The sequence below is a fragment of the Aquila chrysaetos genome, chromosome 16 (genome assembly GCF_900496995.4).
Source record: "Aquila chrysaetos chrysaetos chromosome 16, bAquChr1.4, whole genome shotgun sequence".
Taxonomy (NCBI): domain Eukaryota; kingdom Metazoa; phylum Chordata; class Aves; order Accipitriformes; family Accipitridae; genus Aquila; species Aquila chrysaetos.
The window spans coordinates 14690136-14706602 of record NC_044019.1 but is presented as its reverse complement, the minus strand read 5'-3'; the positions used below and the strand labels follow the sequence as shown (position 1 = coordinate 14706602).

Genomic DNA, 16467 nt, shown 5'->3' with positions numbered 1-16467 from the left:
TACGGGGAAGCCAACGATTTCAAGTCACCGGACAGCTAACTCTGGTATTTCGTCTATGACTCTTGTAAGAATAGAGCAGTGGTATTGTGACAAGTGATAAAGAACAATGAACTTCCAAAGGAACAAAGGTGTCTAGGAAATGCAAATAGCTGTCCTGTAAGTGCCCCTCTGATGGGTGATGGGAGACAGAACAGAGGCAGTAAAAGGGAAAGCTGAAAAATAATGTGACAATTAGACTCCATCTTACAGAAGAAATTTAATCACCAAAGGCATTTAATCATTCCCTATTTAAAAAAAATAGGATTTTTTATGATTACAAATGTAAAATATGCCTTTCCAAATTTTCTTTGGTGACTACTTGTTAATGCTAGTTTGACTGTCTTTTCATTGTGAAACATATATCACATTTTCAGAGCTGTTCACAGAATAGTATTGGTGTATTGGGAATTTGGAAACTGAACAGGCATTTATTCTCTTAACTGGCAGTCTGATAATGCTGATACAGGTCTTCATAAAACTGAAATACACAAATATTGAAAATATAACTCCTATTTTATCATTTTAAAACAACCTTTGATTTTACCCAAACATTACTTCATTTTAATATAGATGCCTGAAAATACTCCGCAGTCAATATGGAAGTTTCGTCACACTTTTGAATGAGTTTGTCATATTGTTACACTGACAAGGCATCAAAAATGTGCCATATTATTGCCAACACAAACCATTTTAGGTGTCTGTCGTGAAGTACATAACACACAAGATTTGATACTAAAAGTTGCTTGAATAATGAAGTTGAAAGTAACTTGGTGCCTCTCTGCACAGCTTGTGTAACCAGGTGTTGGATCAGTTCTGTAATGCTTATTTAGGTTTTATTTCGACAACATTATCTTTTTTTTACTCGAGCTGCAGTTTGCCCTGTTCACAGCACGCTGTAGTTAATACGGCTGCTATCTCCTAATAACTCTGCATAGAAATAAAATTCCTGCTGTTAGTAATATCCCCAGATAGAGGATTTGCAGGAGTGTGCTAAGGAATTGCTCCTATTGTCTCTGTGGAACTGAGGGGGTGAACATGGCTCCTTCATGTTTGCTGGTAAATGCCAGCTCTTGAATTCAGCTAAAAACCAAGGCGGGCCTCAGCAGTGTAGGGAGGTCAGGATGTAAATAGAAAAGAGAATCGTTTCCTCAGCAGGAGCATGTTTTGTGACACAGCATCCCAGAAGTGACCACACTGCCTTCCACTTCCCTCCTTGCCCTAAGCACAAAAACCTCAGCTTCTTTTACAGAAGGGAAAGGAGTGAATGGTTTTGCCTACTGCATGCAGATACAATTTCAGCATTCAGCATTGCCCTCTCATTTAAAATATCTAATTCTATTTATATTTCTAGATTATCTAACAGAATTCACTCTGACCTAAGAGAGAGATTAATTTTTTTACTGGGTATCCTATTGCCATGTGGCTCTGTGTGTGTGAGGGGGATGTTGCTTCTCTTCATTTAGAAATTAGAATACAGAATTTTTCCTATTTATAATTAATTTATTTCAGTTGTATACTATCTGCTACTCTTTTTAAAGGTAAAGCATTGCTTACTATCAGAAATGTACACTCCAAAAAGGTATTCCTAAATGTTTTATTTTGGAAGTGTAAAGGGTTTTAAAATAAACGAAAGTAAATATTCAAATACATTTCATATTGCATGTGGTAGGAGTGGCTCCATACAATACAATATGGATGAAGCAAATCTGGCAGTTAATTTCTTTGAGACATAGAGTACAATACATAGACACTTCCAGATCTGGTCTTGTGTCATACATAACATTGCCTGACCCTTTTGTTACCATTTAAATCCAGCCTACTTTATTAATTATTAATATTTTATTTTGCTGTATTGATTGTTCAAGTTAGGAAAAAACAGTTAAGAACTACTGACCTGAGGACACTGCAAGACCCTAAGTACTGCAATCTCCGAGGCTAAATATACATTTATTTTTTGAGAAAATATGTCATTACCTGCAGATGAATCAATGCAAAATGATCGTGCAATTAAATAGGACAGCCTGAATTGAAATTTAAAGCTGCAGACCATGATTTTCCTACTCCCAGTGCTGCTTGAAATCTCTCACACCTTTAAAAAAATATAATTAGCTTTAGATTTATCCCACAATAAATAATACCAGAACATACCTTGTGCTACCAACCTGAATTTAAAAAAAAGTAAGAGGCCACCTCAGTGTTTTGAGTTTATGAGATCTTTCAGACACAAAGCCCTAACAGAGTTTCCCAGTCAAAAGGCATCAGGAAGGCTCATCGCTTATGGTAAACTTGGGCTTTAGCTTGACAGACCTCTTCCTTATTGTGCCTTTAGGGGACAACGGCATGGTGTCCATAATGCTCTTGTCCTCCTCCAGCTGCCTAGCAGTGCACGAAGGGGTGGGCACTTTCACCGTGTTGCCAAATTTAGAGTAGTCCACAGAGTATTGCCCATCTTCCTCTGCCACAATGGGCACAAACCTTTGGCCCCAGAGGATTTCATCTGCCAGGTAGGAGGTTCTGGCTTGAGTGGTGATGCCGGTGGTCTCCACCACCCCTTCCAAGATGACGATGATCTCCAGGTCCTCGTGGTGGTGAAGGTTCAGGGGGGAGATGTCGTAAAGGGGACTGTTCTTGTCTATCACATGGTAGATGATGAGTGGGGAGACAAGGAAGATGCTGTTGCCCCCCACAGGGTTCTCCATCTGGATGTCAATCTGGTTGAGGGGCACCACCTCCCCCTCCAGGCTGGCGGTCTTCTTCACCACCTGCATGCGGATGGTGGCGCTGATGATCATGCTCTTCCGGAGGTCACCCACCCGTAGCATGAAGCAGAGCTTGCCCTCCCGCAGGGCGATGACTGCGTGCTTGCTGAAAATGAGGGTCTCAGCCCGGCGGTGGGCCTGCGAGGTCTTCATGAAGATGCAGCCCAGCATGATGGCGTTGATCACCAGCCCCACGATGTTCTGCACAATCAGCACCAGGATGGCAGCTGGGCACTCCTCTGTCACCATGCGTCCCCCAAAGCCGATCGTCACCTGCACCTCGATGGAGAAAAGGAAGGCGGAGGTGAAGGAGTGGATGCTGGTCACGCAGGGCACAAAGCCACCCGGGGCCTCCGCCACCCCCTCTCCAGGGTCGCGCTGCAGCCGCGTGCTGTGGTCCAGGTCTCCGTGGGCGAAGGCGATGAGCCACCAGACCATGCCAAAGAGCAGCCAGCTGCAGAGGAAGGACATGGTGAAGATGAGCAGCGTGTGAGGCCACTTGAGGTCCACCAGGGTGGTGAAGACGTCCTGGAGGAAGCGCCCCTGCTCCCGTATGTTTTTATGGGCCACGTTGCAGGCACCATTCTTGCCCACGAAACGCGCCCGCCGCTCCCGCGCGCGATACCGGGCATGATCCGGCACATCCTCCGCCAGCCGGGTCAGCACGTACTCCTCGGGGATGATCCCCTTCCTCGACAGCATGGCTCCCCGCCGCCACCGCCGTTCCGACGCTCAGCGCCGCCCCATGCAGCCGCCGCTCCGCCGGGGGCGGGAGGCGGGGGGGAAGGACGACCGCGCCGCGGGGGCCGAGCGGGTGCACGGCGCCGCCGCAGCCCCCACCGTAGCCGGTGCCGGCAGCGCGGCGGCGGAGAGCTGCCGGCGTCGGCGACGGCCACCAGGCGGCGGCAGCGGAGGCCGGGAGCGGCCGAGCCCGGTCCCACACGCCGGTTCCCGTGTGGGGCCGGGCTCGGCCGCTCCCGGCCGCGGTGTTGCGGTCCCCGAGCCGTTACCGGCCCCTCGGCGAGCCCGAAGCGGAGGGACGAGGGCTCTGAGGCGATCCCGCGCGCGCCTGTGCGGAGGAGTCGCGCGCGCCTCCGCCTAACGGTCGTTGGGCGACGGGCGCAACGGAAAGCGGTTAAAAGCCGTTGGGCGCCGCTCCTCAGCGTCGCCCTGTGGGAAGGGAAGGGGGGAGCCGAGTCCCGGCTTGCTCCCCGGTGAGCGCTGGGGCCGTTTCTTTACCTTTTTACCTCAGTTTTGGAGTTTTGTTTGTTTGTTTGGGTTTTCTTTTTGGTGGGGGGGGGGGGGGGGTTCCCCGTGGAAGGGGGAGGTCGATTTTCGGGCCGCGGTGGTGCCAGCAATCCCCTTTCCCCGGAACCCATTTCTGTAAATAGTTGTTCGAGGATGGAGTTGCTGCCAGTGCCTGGCTTCCATTAACAGCCACTACTTCACGGGATGGTGTGGTTTCAGGTTGGGCGATTATTCCATGAAATAGAAAACAAAATGGTACCGGGGATTTTTTTTTAAAGGAAATCTTTAATGTAAAAAAAAAAAAAATCTGAAATTCACTTGCATGTCTTTCTGTAAGTAGGAGGAAAGCATTTATCTAATGAATCGGGCAGACAGTGGTAGGAAATTTGCCTGAAGAGGCCCAGTCCAAGGATGTAATGGTTAAACAGAGACCTGGAACTAAAGGGGCTCGATCCCGCTTACAAAATGTGCTTATTTAGCCTTGACTAAGGAAGGATTTTTCTGAAAGAAGGAGCTCATGAAATGATGTGAGCTGTGACTGTTCAGGAAAATGCTGTCCAAATAGCCGTAAGAGTTGCAAGAGAATGATCTGGCTGCACATGGTTAACCCACAGTGACATGAACTTCCAGAGAGACATCAAAAATACCAGAAGAGGCAACAAAAGGAGACAGGAAGCTAGAACTTGTGTGTGGCAGTATGTCTCTGTGTGTATAAATACATACATGTGCATTCGTATGAGGATGTATCTTTGTGAAAAGATGCATTATTTAAAAATACTCTAGTGTGACTGCTCCACTGTTGAAACAGCAAATATTCTCATTCATGTGTTTACTTACTCCGATCTAAATATTTTGTTTCTATTTCAGTTTAGACACCAACATTGTAGAGTTGCTAAAGCATCCTAGGATATTCTGGATAAGAGTTTTTTCTTTAGTGCTAGTGGATTTATGATTATATTTTTCTAATTGTATGTGTCCATGGACTTTCCCTTCAGTTTTGGCTCTAAGTGCTTTGGTACACACTGCAAGCCGTTATTGGCATTGATTCCCTGGGCAAGGCAATTGCCCAGTTGCTAGCTGGGAGCCAGCTGGTTGGGGTTGAAATTAACTTTCACCACCTACAGCTACTTACAGTGGCCCACCTAGGGATTTCAGAATACTGTTTTTAAGTAATCACTCTGAGCAGTCATTATAAGTCTTGTAATTAAATGATTATTATTACGGTAGACTATTTCTATTTTTTATGTATGAATAGTTGCATGTGCTTGGACACATCCATTCCTTTTGGAGGGGTCAGTTTCCCAATACTCCATGCTTTCTCTTGTTCTGGGTAGTCTTTCTTGCTGCTTTGATAAATAAAACTAAAATAACAACAAGGTGCCCTGGCACCTGGCTGCCAGGCCACTGAGCTTAGCCAAAGGTATTTCCCCTTTCTCTGTATCACTTTGCTGGACATTTTTTGTGTGCTTGCTGTGAAAATGTCACCTGCACCTACACTTTTACTTTGTTAAATACATGATTTATATATACAATTTAACTTAAAAAATATTTTATTTTTTATACTTTTCTCTCTAAACATTTTTTAAAAACCCACATGGAGGAAGTAATTTGAAGACTTTTACTTGTCAAAGGTGTGGTTCTCCAGCTGGTGGCAGCTCACAGTTACTTCCAGCATTTTGAAGTGAGCATAAAGAGGCCCTATAACACCATGCAGTACTCACTGGTAACATTTCACACTCTTGTACAGAGATGGAAGTAGGTATTCAAGAGGCAGTCATGTCTTTTGTGCCATTTTTCCTTACTCTTTTCTAATAGTTGTCTTATTCTGTACCTTTTTCTCCAGAGGGCGGTAACTACATGAACGTAGAATGAAAAAAAAACCTGTGTCAGGGAGGAGTGTTTTAAAGGGAAAGGTAAATTGCTTCATAGTCTGGTGCTAGGAATGACACATGGAGCCTACTTCAGCAAGGGGTGTTGAAGCTAGAAGGGTATTTCCTTGTTTGCACTTCTGTTCTTTACTGGGACTGTCATTTGCCACTTCTTTTCCTTCACCTCTGAGCACATATTGGCTGAGATGGGACAGCAAAGCAAGTGGCTTCTGCTGAAGAATTTCTAGAGCAGAATAAAAAGAAGTCCTGTCTTTGTGGATCAAGTGACAGATACTTAAAAGAAACAAGTGACAGATCTCCTGAGTGAGCCAACATAGTTGTGTTAAAAGCTGCTGAACAAATTGGGCTCACAGGAACAAACAATCCCAGTCTGCAGTATTGAATCATGAGGAGTAAGTTTTTTCCACCCGCAAGAGGCTTTACATTTCAAAACTTCCCCCCCCGCCCCAATTTATCCTAATTTTAATGGCTATCAAAGAAGATATTACTGTAACTGTTAAATTAAAATGTAGTTGGCACCATGGTATTACTCTGTCTTTAGAAGCAGACCTTTCTTTCAAAGGCTGCACAATGTTAGCCTAACATGAATTAAGCCTCACAAATCACCTTGCTGTACAACTGGGTAGACAGAACAAAAGAGATGGGAGTTGGTTATGCAAAGCCACAGGGCATTGCATAAGCAATATGCATGAGCAGAGCTGGGAAGAGGGCTAATGTTGCAGGCATGCTGTGCTTCCTGGCCTCCCAAGGAAACAGCACTCCTTTAGAAATAAGTAGGACAGGATGAAATGGCCACACTAAGACAAGGGCATAAATGCTATAAAGCTTTTTGTATAATGGGGGCATTTATAGAAAGCAAACAAAATAAAACAAACCCTGGTTGCATCTCCATGGGTAGCCTATCCCACTAACACCTTTGGGACTGAGCTGAGTCCCATCCCAGAGGAGAAATGAAAGTCTGGACATGGCAGTTCCCCTCAGCAGCTCCACATGGTGCTCTGGGGCTGTCTCGCACCCATTTGAGTACAGCACTTTGCTCAGCAATGCTTCATTGCCATGCAAAATAATTTGTGAGCCTGATTCAGTAGTGAGTTCTGGACTGCCTATCTTCAGGCAACAGGTTTAATGACTTGGATAACGGCAGTGAGCCTCCCACCATAAAATAATTTTCTTGGATACTGCTTCTGGTCACTGTTGAGACTCTACCCCCTTTGGAGTTAGGGGGCAGAAAATCCCTGGGACTTAGCCCCATATAAACAAGACTAGATAAATGGGCTGAGGAAATGTGAAGTGTATTCTGTCCACATGGCAGCTAAGAGGCCTCCCAGTTCACACATATTTATCCAGCAGTGTGGTACCATTAAAAAGATCTATAATTGCTGGATATGAACCAACTCACCCTACTCTCCTGCAATGCTGCTTTGTGAAATATAAGCCCCATTTACAATGGAAATGTATGACACTTGTACTTGGAGTTCTTAATACTGCAAGATGTAATACAGTCATCTTAGTGGTATGCTGTGTCCTTCACTCCCTTGCATTCCTTTCCAGGTAAGGTTGTCAGAACCTTGTGGAAAAGGAGCTAGTCCATATTGCAGTGTCAAAGCCCAGGCACTTTATTAAAAGCATATGAAAACATCACTGCTCTTTGTCTTTTGCCTTTACAGGATGAGATGCTGCCTTAGACCAGGGCTGGGCAGCTAGGAGACGGCACACACAGTAGCTAGAGTAGAAAACTGCTCTGCGCTCTCTGTGCCCTTCTGCTACCCTGGAAGGATACTCATCTGTCTTCCATTTCATCTCTCTCAGCCCTAGTAGATGCCTGGTATCCCATGGTGAAGACACATCAATAGTTCTGCAGCCATTTTTTCTTTGAAGCTCTCCAGGAAAATGATTCCCTGGAGGAGGAGGAGGTGGTATCTCCCAACTGCCTGTTTTCTCCCTTCATCTGTAGTAGGCAATGAGAGAGCTCATGCATTTCATCTGCGCAACTGTATTCTACCTCCCCACTTTGACCATTGTTCATACTACACTCTCCTGTTGGTTTTATGTTCTCTGGCTCCAGTTTAACACCCTTAGGTATTGCACAAGTAATAGCAGGCAGATGCTGCAAATACTCCGCTGTGGAACTGGTAACACTACTTAAACAGGAACAACAGTTCTTCAGTTTTCCTTACTCTCTGCTGCAGTGCTAGAAAAGAAGTAATACATTAAAAACATCCCGAGTCCTATGAGAACACCGAGATGTCTTTTTCTAGAAAATAGTCTTTAAAAAACAGTTTCCAAATTAATTGAGCAGGCCAAAAGAGATTAAAAAAGAGAAAGGAGTTTTCCCAAGTGCTAGGAATTCTTCAGAAAGGGGAAGAGTACAAAAATGAATGTAAAGCCAAAGTTGCTATAAAAAGAATAACAGTGAAAAATTCATTGCAGCCTTCCATTGAGTCATTGACATTTTAACCCCTTAACAATTAATAAGTCCTGGAACAATTGTCACAATGAACTGATATGGCAGGGATAAGCAGTTGTCCAGCCAAATTAGGATAATTTCAGTGGTTACAAGTTACCTCAATAAGTATACATAATGTATTGGTAAAGATCACAGTGAATCTAGAAACAGCATGACAGTGGGCGAAATATGTGAAACTAGGAGACAATGGGTCAAGCTCTCATGGCTCTGAGCTACAGTGAAAGGTTTAATACTATTTATTTACCAGATTTGGAGCAATAATTTCCAGATGAATTGGTACATCTGTATTGGTCTGGAAACAGTGTGCATTAAGCACTGATGCTTTATCACAACCTGCCTTCTCTTAGCTTCCTCAGAGTGTGGGAGGGAGTCTGGCTCAATCCCATTTAGGATCAGTATAATATGATTCAATGGGGGTAGAGGTGAGGCAGCCTAAGAAAGGCTAAAGGGATCAGCTTGTGATTAATTTCAAGAGTACGTCAAGAGACACAGGCACTATCAATAAACCACAATATTAAAAAAAAGTTTCATAGATTTTATATTTAGATATTAAAGCTTTACAGAGTCATATGCTTAAAAGAGATACAAGCTTTTGAGAAATACCTTTGGTATATAATTTTTCCTTCCGCATTTGTTTAGTCATGAGCATTATCTACAGTAGGGCTATGACACATAAAAAGTAACATGTTAATAAAACAACAGGAGAGGTTTAAGAGTTACATAAAAACTCCATGCTGGCTGTGTTTGTTGTTGTTGATGTATCCTGTCATATTTCACCCATGTAGTTTTTTCCAACTATATTTCATGATTCTTTGGTAGCAAATAAAAAGAAGAGTAGTAGTATACAAAAAAGGAAAATAGATGGATAATTCATTAATGCTTCAGATGGAGAAAAATGGCTCATTTTATTAAAAAAGGAAAACCTCAATTTATTATGAAATAATATTTATTTACAGGTATTTTACATTTTTAGAAAATAATACAATGGTACTTTTAAATGCTTCATTTATTTTTATTACTTATCTGCTTGTACAAAAGAAGCAAAGACACTATCTTCTTGTTCTAGCAGAACTTCAGGCTTGTCATATTCCAAAATAACTCCTCTCTTCATTACAATAACCAAATCTGCATTGAGGATTGTGTGCACGCGGTGCTGAAAAACAAATAACCAAAATGCCAGTTCAGTGTACTTTTCAAATATATTCCAAGATAAGACAGACTTCCAGAAATTAATTTTCCTGACAAGTTGAAGGTTGATTAAGGCTACTTATTCTACTTTTCATCCTAATTTACTGTGCAAATACTGCAGATAAATATACAGACCAAGAACCACATGGATATTCAAGTATCTAAATTGCACATAGGTACTTGAGTATGAAGAGTCATGTGAGTTCAGACTACGATGTCCCTAGCCCGCAGTCCTGCCACCATGCGTTGCCACAAGAAGGTAGCCAGGAAGAGTGGGAACAGGGCAGGCGAGCATGGTACTGCATGCGACTGCTCTCCCAGTCCTAGACCACGTCTACATCAGGGGGGTTCCTGAGCTTGGTGTGGTTTGTCTATTTGTAAAACTGAAGAGATCTCTCTTCTGAGACCTTGACCACGTCTTCTCTTGAGCTTTCATAAACATTTTGCATCCACATCCTCTGGAAAAGATTTTTGCAGGCCTGCCCCCCACTGCATAAACAAGTATCCCTTTTTGTATGCTCTGGGCCTCGCTGCTCAGAGCTTCATCTGATGCCTCTTCCCCCTTGCCTCATGATTTTGCAGACCTCTCTCACGTGTCCTTATGACATGTTTTTTCCAGGCAGAAGAGGCCTAGTCTACACAGCTGCTCCCCATAAAGAGCAGTTCCATGCCTCCGATCATCCTTGTGCTTCTCAAAATTTTTCAGTTGCAGTGTGTCATTATGGGGATGAGGAGACTAGAACTACATACAATATTCAAAGTATGGGTGAACTATGGACTTATATAGTGGTATGATGTTTTCTTTTTTGCTGTCTACCCTTTTCCTAGTAAGCCCTAACATATGATTATTTTATTAGGAAGAAACCTCCCCAGTTCTTTCCACAGTGAATACTGAAAAGAATTAATTTAGCTTTTCTGCAATGCCGTTATCTTTTCTGAGCATTCCTTCCATGTATCGATCATCAAATGGCCCTATGACTGACAGACTTTTGCTCCCAGTGTGTTTCAGGGGTTCATGGATTCATGAATTCAGTTTTGATGGCTTCCAGAAGCTGCTCTCTTTTTTTTTTTTTTTTTTTTTTTTTTGCCTGCCTTACTGCATTTTCACATGTAACATGCCAGAACTTATGATCATTTCTGTTTTCTTTATTTGGCTTTGAGTTCAGCTTTTACAAGAATGCCTTCTTGTTTCTAATAGCCTTTTCTATTTGTTTAGTCATACCAGCTTCTTTCATCCTTCCTCAAGCCTTTCCAAATAAATAGCATGCATTGGCTCTGGGATTTCTGAATAAAATCCTTCAGTAATTTCCATTGATCCCTGTCAGATTCAATTTTCTTTGTTTCCTCTTTCAGCTTTGTTTTTCCCCTCATTTATTTTTGGGTTTTGTTTTTAGCAAGCCTCCTCATTTTTGCAGAATTCCACTTTTTAAAGTTGAGTGTAACTGCATTGGATTTTTTGGGTCTGCATTACTCCTGCAGGGATATTTAATCTCAGCATACTGTGGTCCCTGTTACACAATCGCTCTTCACCCATAAGGTTCCTAATCAGATCCGGGGCACTCTCAGAACCAAAACAACTCTTGTATTTCCTTCTGTGGCTTGCTAGCCAGATGTTCCATAAAATAATCACTGATGGTATCTACAAATCTCATCTCTGCTACAGTCCTTCTGTGACATTTATCCAGTCCCCAGGCAGGGGAAGGGGACTGAAATATCACACTCCAGTTGTACTTGCTGCCCTTGTTGTCTAATCTCTTTCAGTATAACACAATCAGTGCTGCCATGCTGGTAAAGTAACATAGATAATATAGACACAGTACTGTACTATTCCTATCTTCCTAAGCACAAATTAGGAATATATGGCTTTCTCTGAAAAAAACCAAAACCTAACCAACCACCCCTACCCAAAACCAAATCAAAACCAAACAACAAAACACCAAACAAAAAACCAAACCACTACCCAAAAGCCCCCCAAGCCCCCACATTGTTTCTACTACAGAGCATTTTGAATGCAAACCCACCTGCTGTAAACCACATTTACATTTGGAAGTAAAAACAGTCAAAGTAAGTTTATTCTAAAATGCTGTTTGTTTGAACTGTGCAATTTAAAACTCACTAAAAGAATGAAAGACTAATAAACTTTCTCAGCCTATCCCCAAACAAACTGAAAAAGATACATAAATGCAAAATGCAGTGCAACTCAATTTTCATTCAGAGAAATCAGGAAATTTCATGTTTACAATTCCTTTGCTTTTTTTATAATGACACACTGAATGGATACCATAAGATAAATCAGGTTTTTCTATTACACATTTGCTAGGTGAAAATAAAAAGATGCTGTACGATTCCTGAGCATAGATGTCTTGAGTTGTATTTAATTTATAAATTTTAAGAAGCATAATGACTTTATTTCACCTCCCTGAATTATATGTATTTTTAGAAAATAGAGGACTGAAAGGTATGTACTGCTTCTGACATATCTGTTGAGCCAACTGCTTTGATTCAGGTCAAATCTCTTTCATAAACAATTTTCTTACAGATACTTGAGATCTTTGTATAATCACTTCAAGAATACGCAAACTTAAATTCCATCACTGTCAACAAGGAAGGAATGTTTGTTTTTAAAAGTTAGTAAGATTCTCATTTATTTGTTCAAATTCTGAAACATAATTGCTTTATCCAGTGGCAGAACTATTACACAATTTTACTTGTCCTTAGTTAAATTATTGTAGCTTGATGAAACATATTGTTAGATTTCACAGTAGTCAAAGTCATATTATATTTTAAATTAGCCTAAAATGGATAACAGAAAATAGACTGCATACTTAGATTACATGTCTTTACAGGCAGACTTAGCATCACGCAACACATTTAAGAAACTGTTGTTATGTATTTAAATAAGAAAGTAGTTTAAAATGGAAAAGAAAGTTTGCACTTAAACACCACTTTAAAAAAAAGATTAATGGCCAAATTAACACATTTATTAACATTGACAAGAATTGACTAATGTGGCATTTCTGATTCTTGTTTGCATTAGAACGGCAGCAGGGACTGTACTTACTGCTATTGTAACTACAGTACGGTCAGCAAATGCAGTCATGACTACCTTCTGGAGTATGTTCTCCTGTGAAAAGAAAAACATTTGTTGCTTTTCAAACAACAGAAGTTACATGATAGACAGACAGACACTAAGAAGGCTTAAGTAACCACTGATTATTACATGCTTCTATTGATCCTTCATTACAGAAATAAAAAATCAACTACATGTCAGAACTAAGTCAGAGCCTGGTCTCCAGTTAGATAGCCCTGCTCGATCCTGCCACCCCCACTGCCTCTGGGCTTCAGTGCACACAAGAGCTGTGCTCTGGCCCCCAAACCCCTGCTATCCTGACCTCAGTTTTACAGTGAGGAAATCAAAGATCAATTCAGGGTCCTGCCAGGCTGCCTGCATGCTGGCACCCCTGCGATGCATTCTTCACCCTGCTGCAAGCCCAGGAATGTCCCAGCACAATGGGGACATCTAACACCAAGGGGTGGCAGGGATAAGCAAGGGAGTGTGCTGTACCTGGCACAGTTAACAGCGGAGATGATATTTAAGATAGTCTTAACGTACATAGTTCTCACTCAACAAGTACTCATCCTTTGCTATTTAGGAAACATGTTGTTGTGTACCAAACTCTGCCCAGAAATGTCACTAGCACAGATACCTTTATTTGTTATTATCTGTTCTTTAGATATATATCTTCAGGGAGGAACTATAACCTCAGTGCATCAAAATTCAAAATGTCTTTTAACTGGGCTGCGTACAGTCTAATTCCCAACCTTACTGACACCCAACACATTAACATTTTACCTAACTAAAAATTATAGCTGTTATAACAAACCCTGCAATTATATTCTTTACTCATAGAATAACCACGAAGACTGAAACAATTCTCATAACAACATAACAGAGGAAAAAAAATCCTAAGAATATACTGTTCTATTTGGCTAAAATCCAGTCAGTACCCTATTATCGTGTGGTCTAACCTCTGTCTAGCAATTTCAGGCAATTCATGCAATAACCTGGTATGTCTTTTCTATGTCTCTGTTTATTTCCTTGACTCTACTTTCAAGCCTTCTAAAGCTCCTGACTTGTGCTGTCCATTGTGCTGTGGAAATCTGCTTGCCAATTTACCCTTCACTGATCATCCCAGCTGACCTTCCAAAGCTTTACTTACTTTAGGAAATCAAACTGCCCATTAAAATAACATGCTTCATTTTCCTACTGCAAGCAATGCTGGAATAACTATTAAACCCCTAGTAAAACAATTTAAAAGCTCTTTAGATTAGGCAGCAATGACTCACAACTACCTGGACTTGTGAACACATCTGCATTAAATATGGTGTGAGCATATTAGAGAGCAGATAGAATTGCTTTCCACATTTTTCTTTGCATATTAGTGGTTGTGTCCCCCTCAAGGAAAACCAGAAATCAGAAACACTCCAAACTCACTGTTGCCATGTCAATAGATGCTGTGGCTTCATCCATGATGAAGATGCTCGTCTTCCGCACAAAAGCCCTTGCTAGGCAGAACAGCTGTCTTTGGCCCTGGCTAAAGTTTTCACCCCCTTCTGTGACTATAGCATCTGGAAATGATATAGCAAAAACAGTATTTATGGTGTCTGCCTGTGTGTGTGTATGAGAGGGTCAGATCAGAGTAAAGCATATGTTTGGAAAATTATGTCTTACTTAGAGCATAAAGACTTTCAAAGTAACATTTCCTAGGTCTACAGCTGCTGGTGACCCTATTTTTCCTGTTTATTTCCACTGTTCAAAACAACAAGTACTTCTGTCTCATGAGTGGACAGGGTACTTCAGGACTTGGTTTAGTGGGCTTGGTTAATGGTTGGACTCAATGATCTTGAAGGTCTTTTCCAACCTAAATGATTCTATGATTCTGTGATATTCTTCATATCTATTAGACATCAAAGTAGCTAAGAAAGTTTAAGACCAAGTTGCTCTGGAACACGTGCAGTCTAGGACACTGCATCCCCCCGTCAAAGTGGCATCAGCCATTTCTTTACCCTAAGACTGTATAAGTTACCATTTTTAAGGTTTGTTTTTGGTTTTGTTTTTTTTTCATGGCCAAATGCTTCACACCTTTAAGCTTCTCAAATCTTCCTCCCTGGACACAAGTATTGGAAAATACAAAAGAACATATTCTAGATAACACCTGACTTGATACCTTATTTGAATTCACAAGACCCGTAAACCTCAATGCTTCATAACGAAGACATACTGAGATAAAATAATAATTTTACCATTGATTTGAATAGAAAAGGATTCTGCCCCACAGGTGCAGTTGGTAAGGGAGTTATATGGATATAGGACCTTTGCCTGCAGGCAAGCACTTTTTGTCACCTTCCATAAACCTAAAAAGCTTTTTCTTCAGCAACTACCTTTTTAATAAATAGTAAGTGTGAAACAGGAATGTTGTGAACACTGGAAGCAATCTTCTCAAGAAGGAAGTCTTATTACCTAGGCCCCCAGGGAGCGCTTTCACCACATGCTTGAGCTGTGCTATTTCCAATGCTTCCCACAGCATGCTGTCAGTGCACTTCTTCTCAGGGTCCAAGTTAAACCTACAGTTATGTGTAATTCAAGAATATCAGTCAATATAAACTTCTGCAACGTATTTCTTCTTTTAGTGTGCTTAGAAATGAACATGCAAATAATCAGAATCGTATGCTAAAGATCTGGGCTTGATTGTGATCTATCATTGGTATAGATGCACTGAATTTTGCAGACGTAGTCAACATTTATACCAATGTGATTAAGAACAAAATTTGACTCTCTCAGTTGCACAGAACAGGAAAAGCTTTCTGTTTTGCAGATACCTTTGTGGTTTTAGAATTTATTTTGTTCTGAATAAAGAAATTCTCATGTTTTACTAGAAAAAGCTCTGAAGAAAAAAAGCTGTGAATATAATCAGTTTAAATTAACATTCATTTTTAACAAAGGCCAAAATTCTACCATCCCTCCTTTTAAATCCAATGTCTCTTTGCTATAGAAATGCTAAACAGAACAATCAAGCTTCATACTGAATTATGAAATGCAAGTCTTCACTACAACCGAACAAATCTTGGATTTATGAACAGATGAATGTTATTTTAGCTTGCTGTAGCCCACAAATGATAGCAACAAATGTGAATCTCATTATCATATTAATATACAGAATGATAATCAGAAATAAAAGATTCAATGGTGCATAACACTTTATTTTTACTTTTTACTCCTACTGTATGTGCTGTCAATGACTGATGCTGGCCTAAATAAATTTTTTAATAGGTTAATTAATAAAACAAAGGTATACAGTCACCTCATCTTCTGACACGATTCAATCATGCTCTATTCAGGCAAGTTCAGGAGATAATCTTGGGATCTGTATTAGTGTGGAGTCAGCAAACCACAGAAGCCTGTATTATTTTCAGTGAGCTTTGACTTTTATGTAGAAACTGTAACTGCAGGTGATGTAACTCTGCACTGAGGATTGTACTGTTCCTTTCTAAAGTAAATGCCACAGACATAAGGAAGGACATATGTTTGAAACTGTGGTACTTTCTGCCACTGTTTCTGTTGCATCATCCTCTCAGAGAAAGAGTGGGGGCAGGGGAAGAAACAAGGTGTTTATTCTCAGATCAAAGAACTTCGCAAAGACTAGAAGAGCAACACGGATAGAGGCTCCAGGATAAAATACCCCAGACTTCCCCCAGTACTTCTCATATTGTCTATTGCTTCCTCTTTTTCTACATAAATGTTTTAGTCTGCATTTTTTCCATCTCATTTTTTAAAGCAGACAGATGAAAACAGATGTAGGAGAAAGGTTTCAAGAAG

At 41.2% G+C, this 16467-nt stretch overlaps 2 protein-coding genes across 5 annotated transcripts in view; both read right to left on the bottom strand.

Annotated features, from left to right (window-relative positions):
* Nucleotides 1–243: 243 nt before the first annotated feature.
* KCNJ11 (potassium inwardly rectifying channel subfamily J member 11) lies at nucleotides 244–3671 on the bottom strand. Of its 2 annotated transcripts, XM_030039755.1 has the most exons (2): nucleotides 3424–3671; nucleotides 244–3252 (listed from the first exon to the last, which is right to left on the bottom strand). In XM_030039755.1, exons 1-2 carry the CDS (start codon nucleotides 3498–3500, stop codon nucleotides 2298–2300), a joined length of 1032 nt encoding a protein of 343 aa, XP_029895615.1. In that variant the 5' UTR covers nucleotides 3501–3671; the 3' UTR covers nucleotides 244–2297. The 2 variants fall into 2 exon arrangements, with proteins under 2 accessions (XP_029895615.1, XP_029895614.1); XM_030039754.1 differs by having other exon boundaries at nucleotides 244–3671.
* Nucleotides 3672–8923: 5252 nt separating this feature from the next.
* Nucleotides 8924–16467, bottom strand: part of ABCC8 (ATP binding cassette subfamily C member 8) — an 81152-nt gene continuing 73608 nt past the window's right edge. For all 3 annotated transcript variants that reach the window (XM_030038907.2, XM_030038905.2, XM_030038906.2), the window contains 4 exons: nucleotides 15112–15215; nucleotides 14086–14219; nucleotides 12652–12714; nucleotides 8924–9555 (listed from right to left, as the gene is read on the bottom strand). In XM_030038907.2, coding sequence (XP_029894767.1) covers nucleotides 9418–9555; nucleotides 12652–12714; nucleotides 14086–14219; nucleotides 15112–15215 — 439 coding nt within the window. In that variant the 3' untranslated portion in view covers nucleotides 8924–9417. The remainder of the gene's footprint in view (nucleotides 9556–12651; nucleotides 12715–14085; nucleotides 14220–15111; nucleotides 15216–16467) is intronic.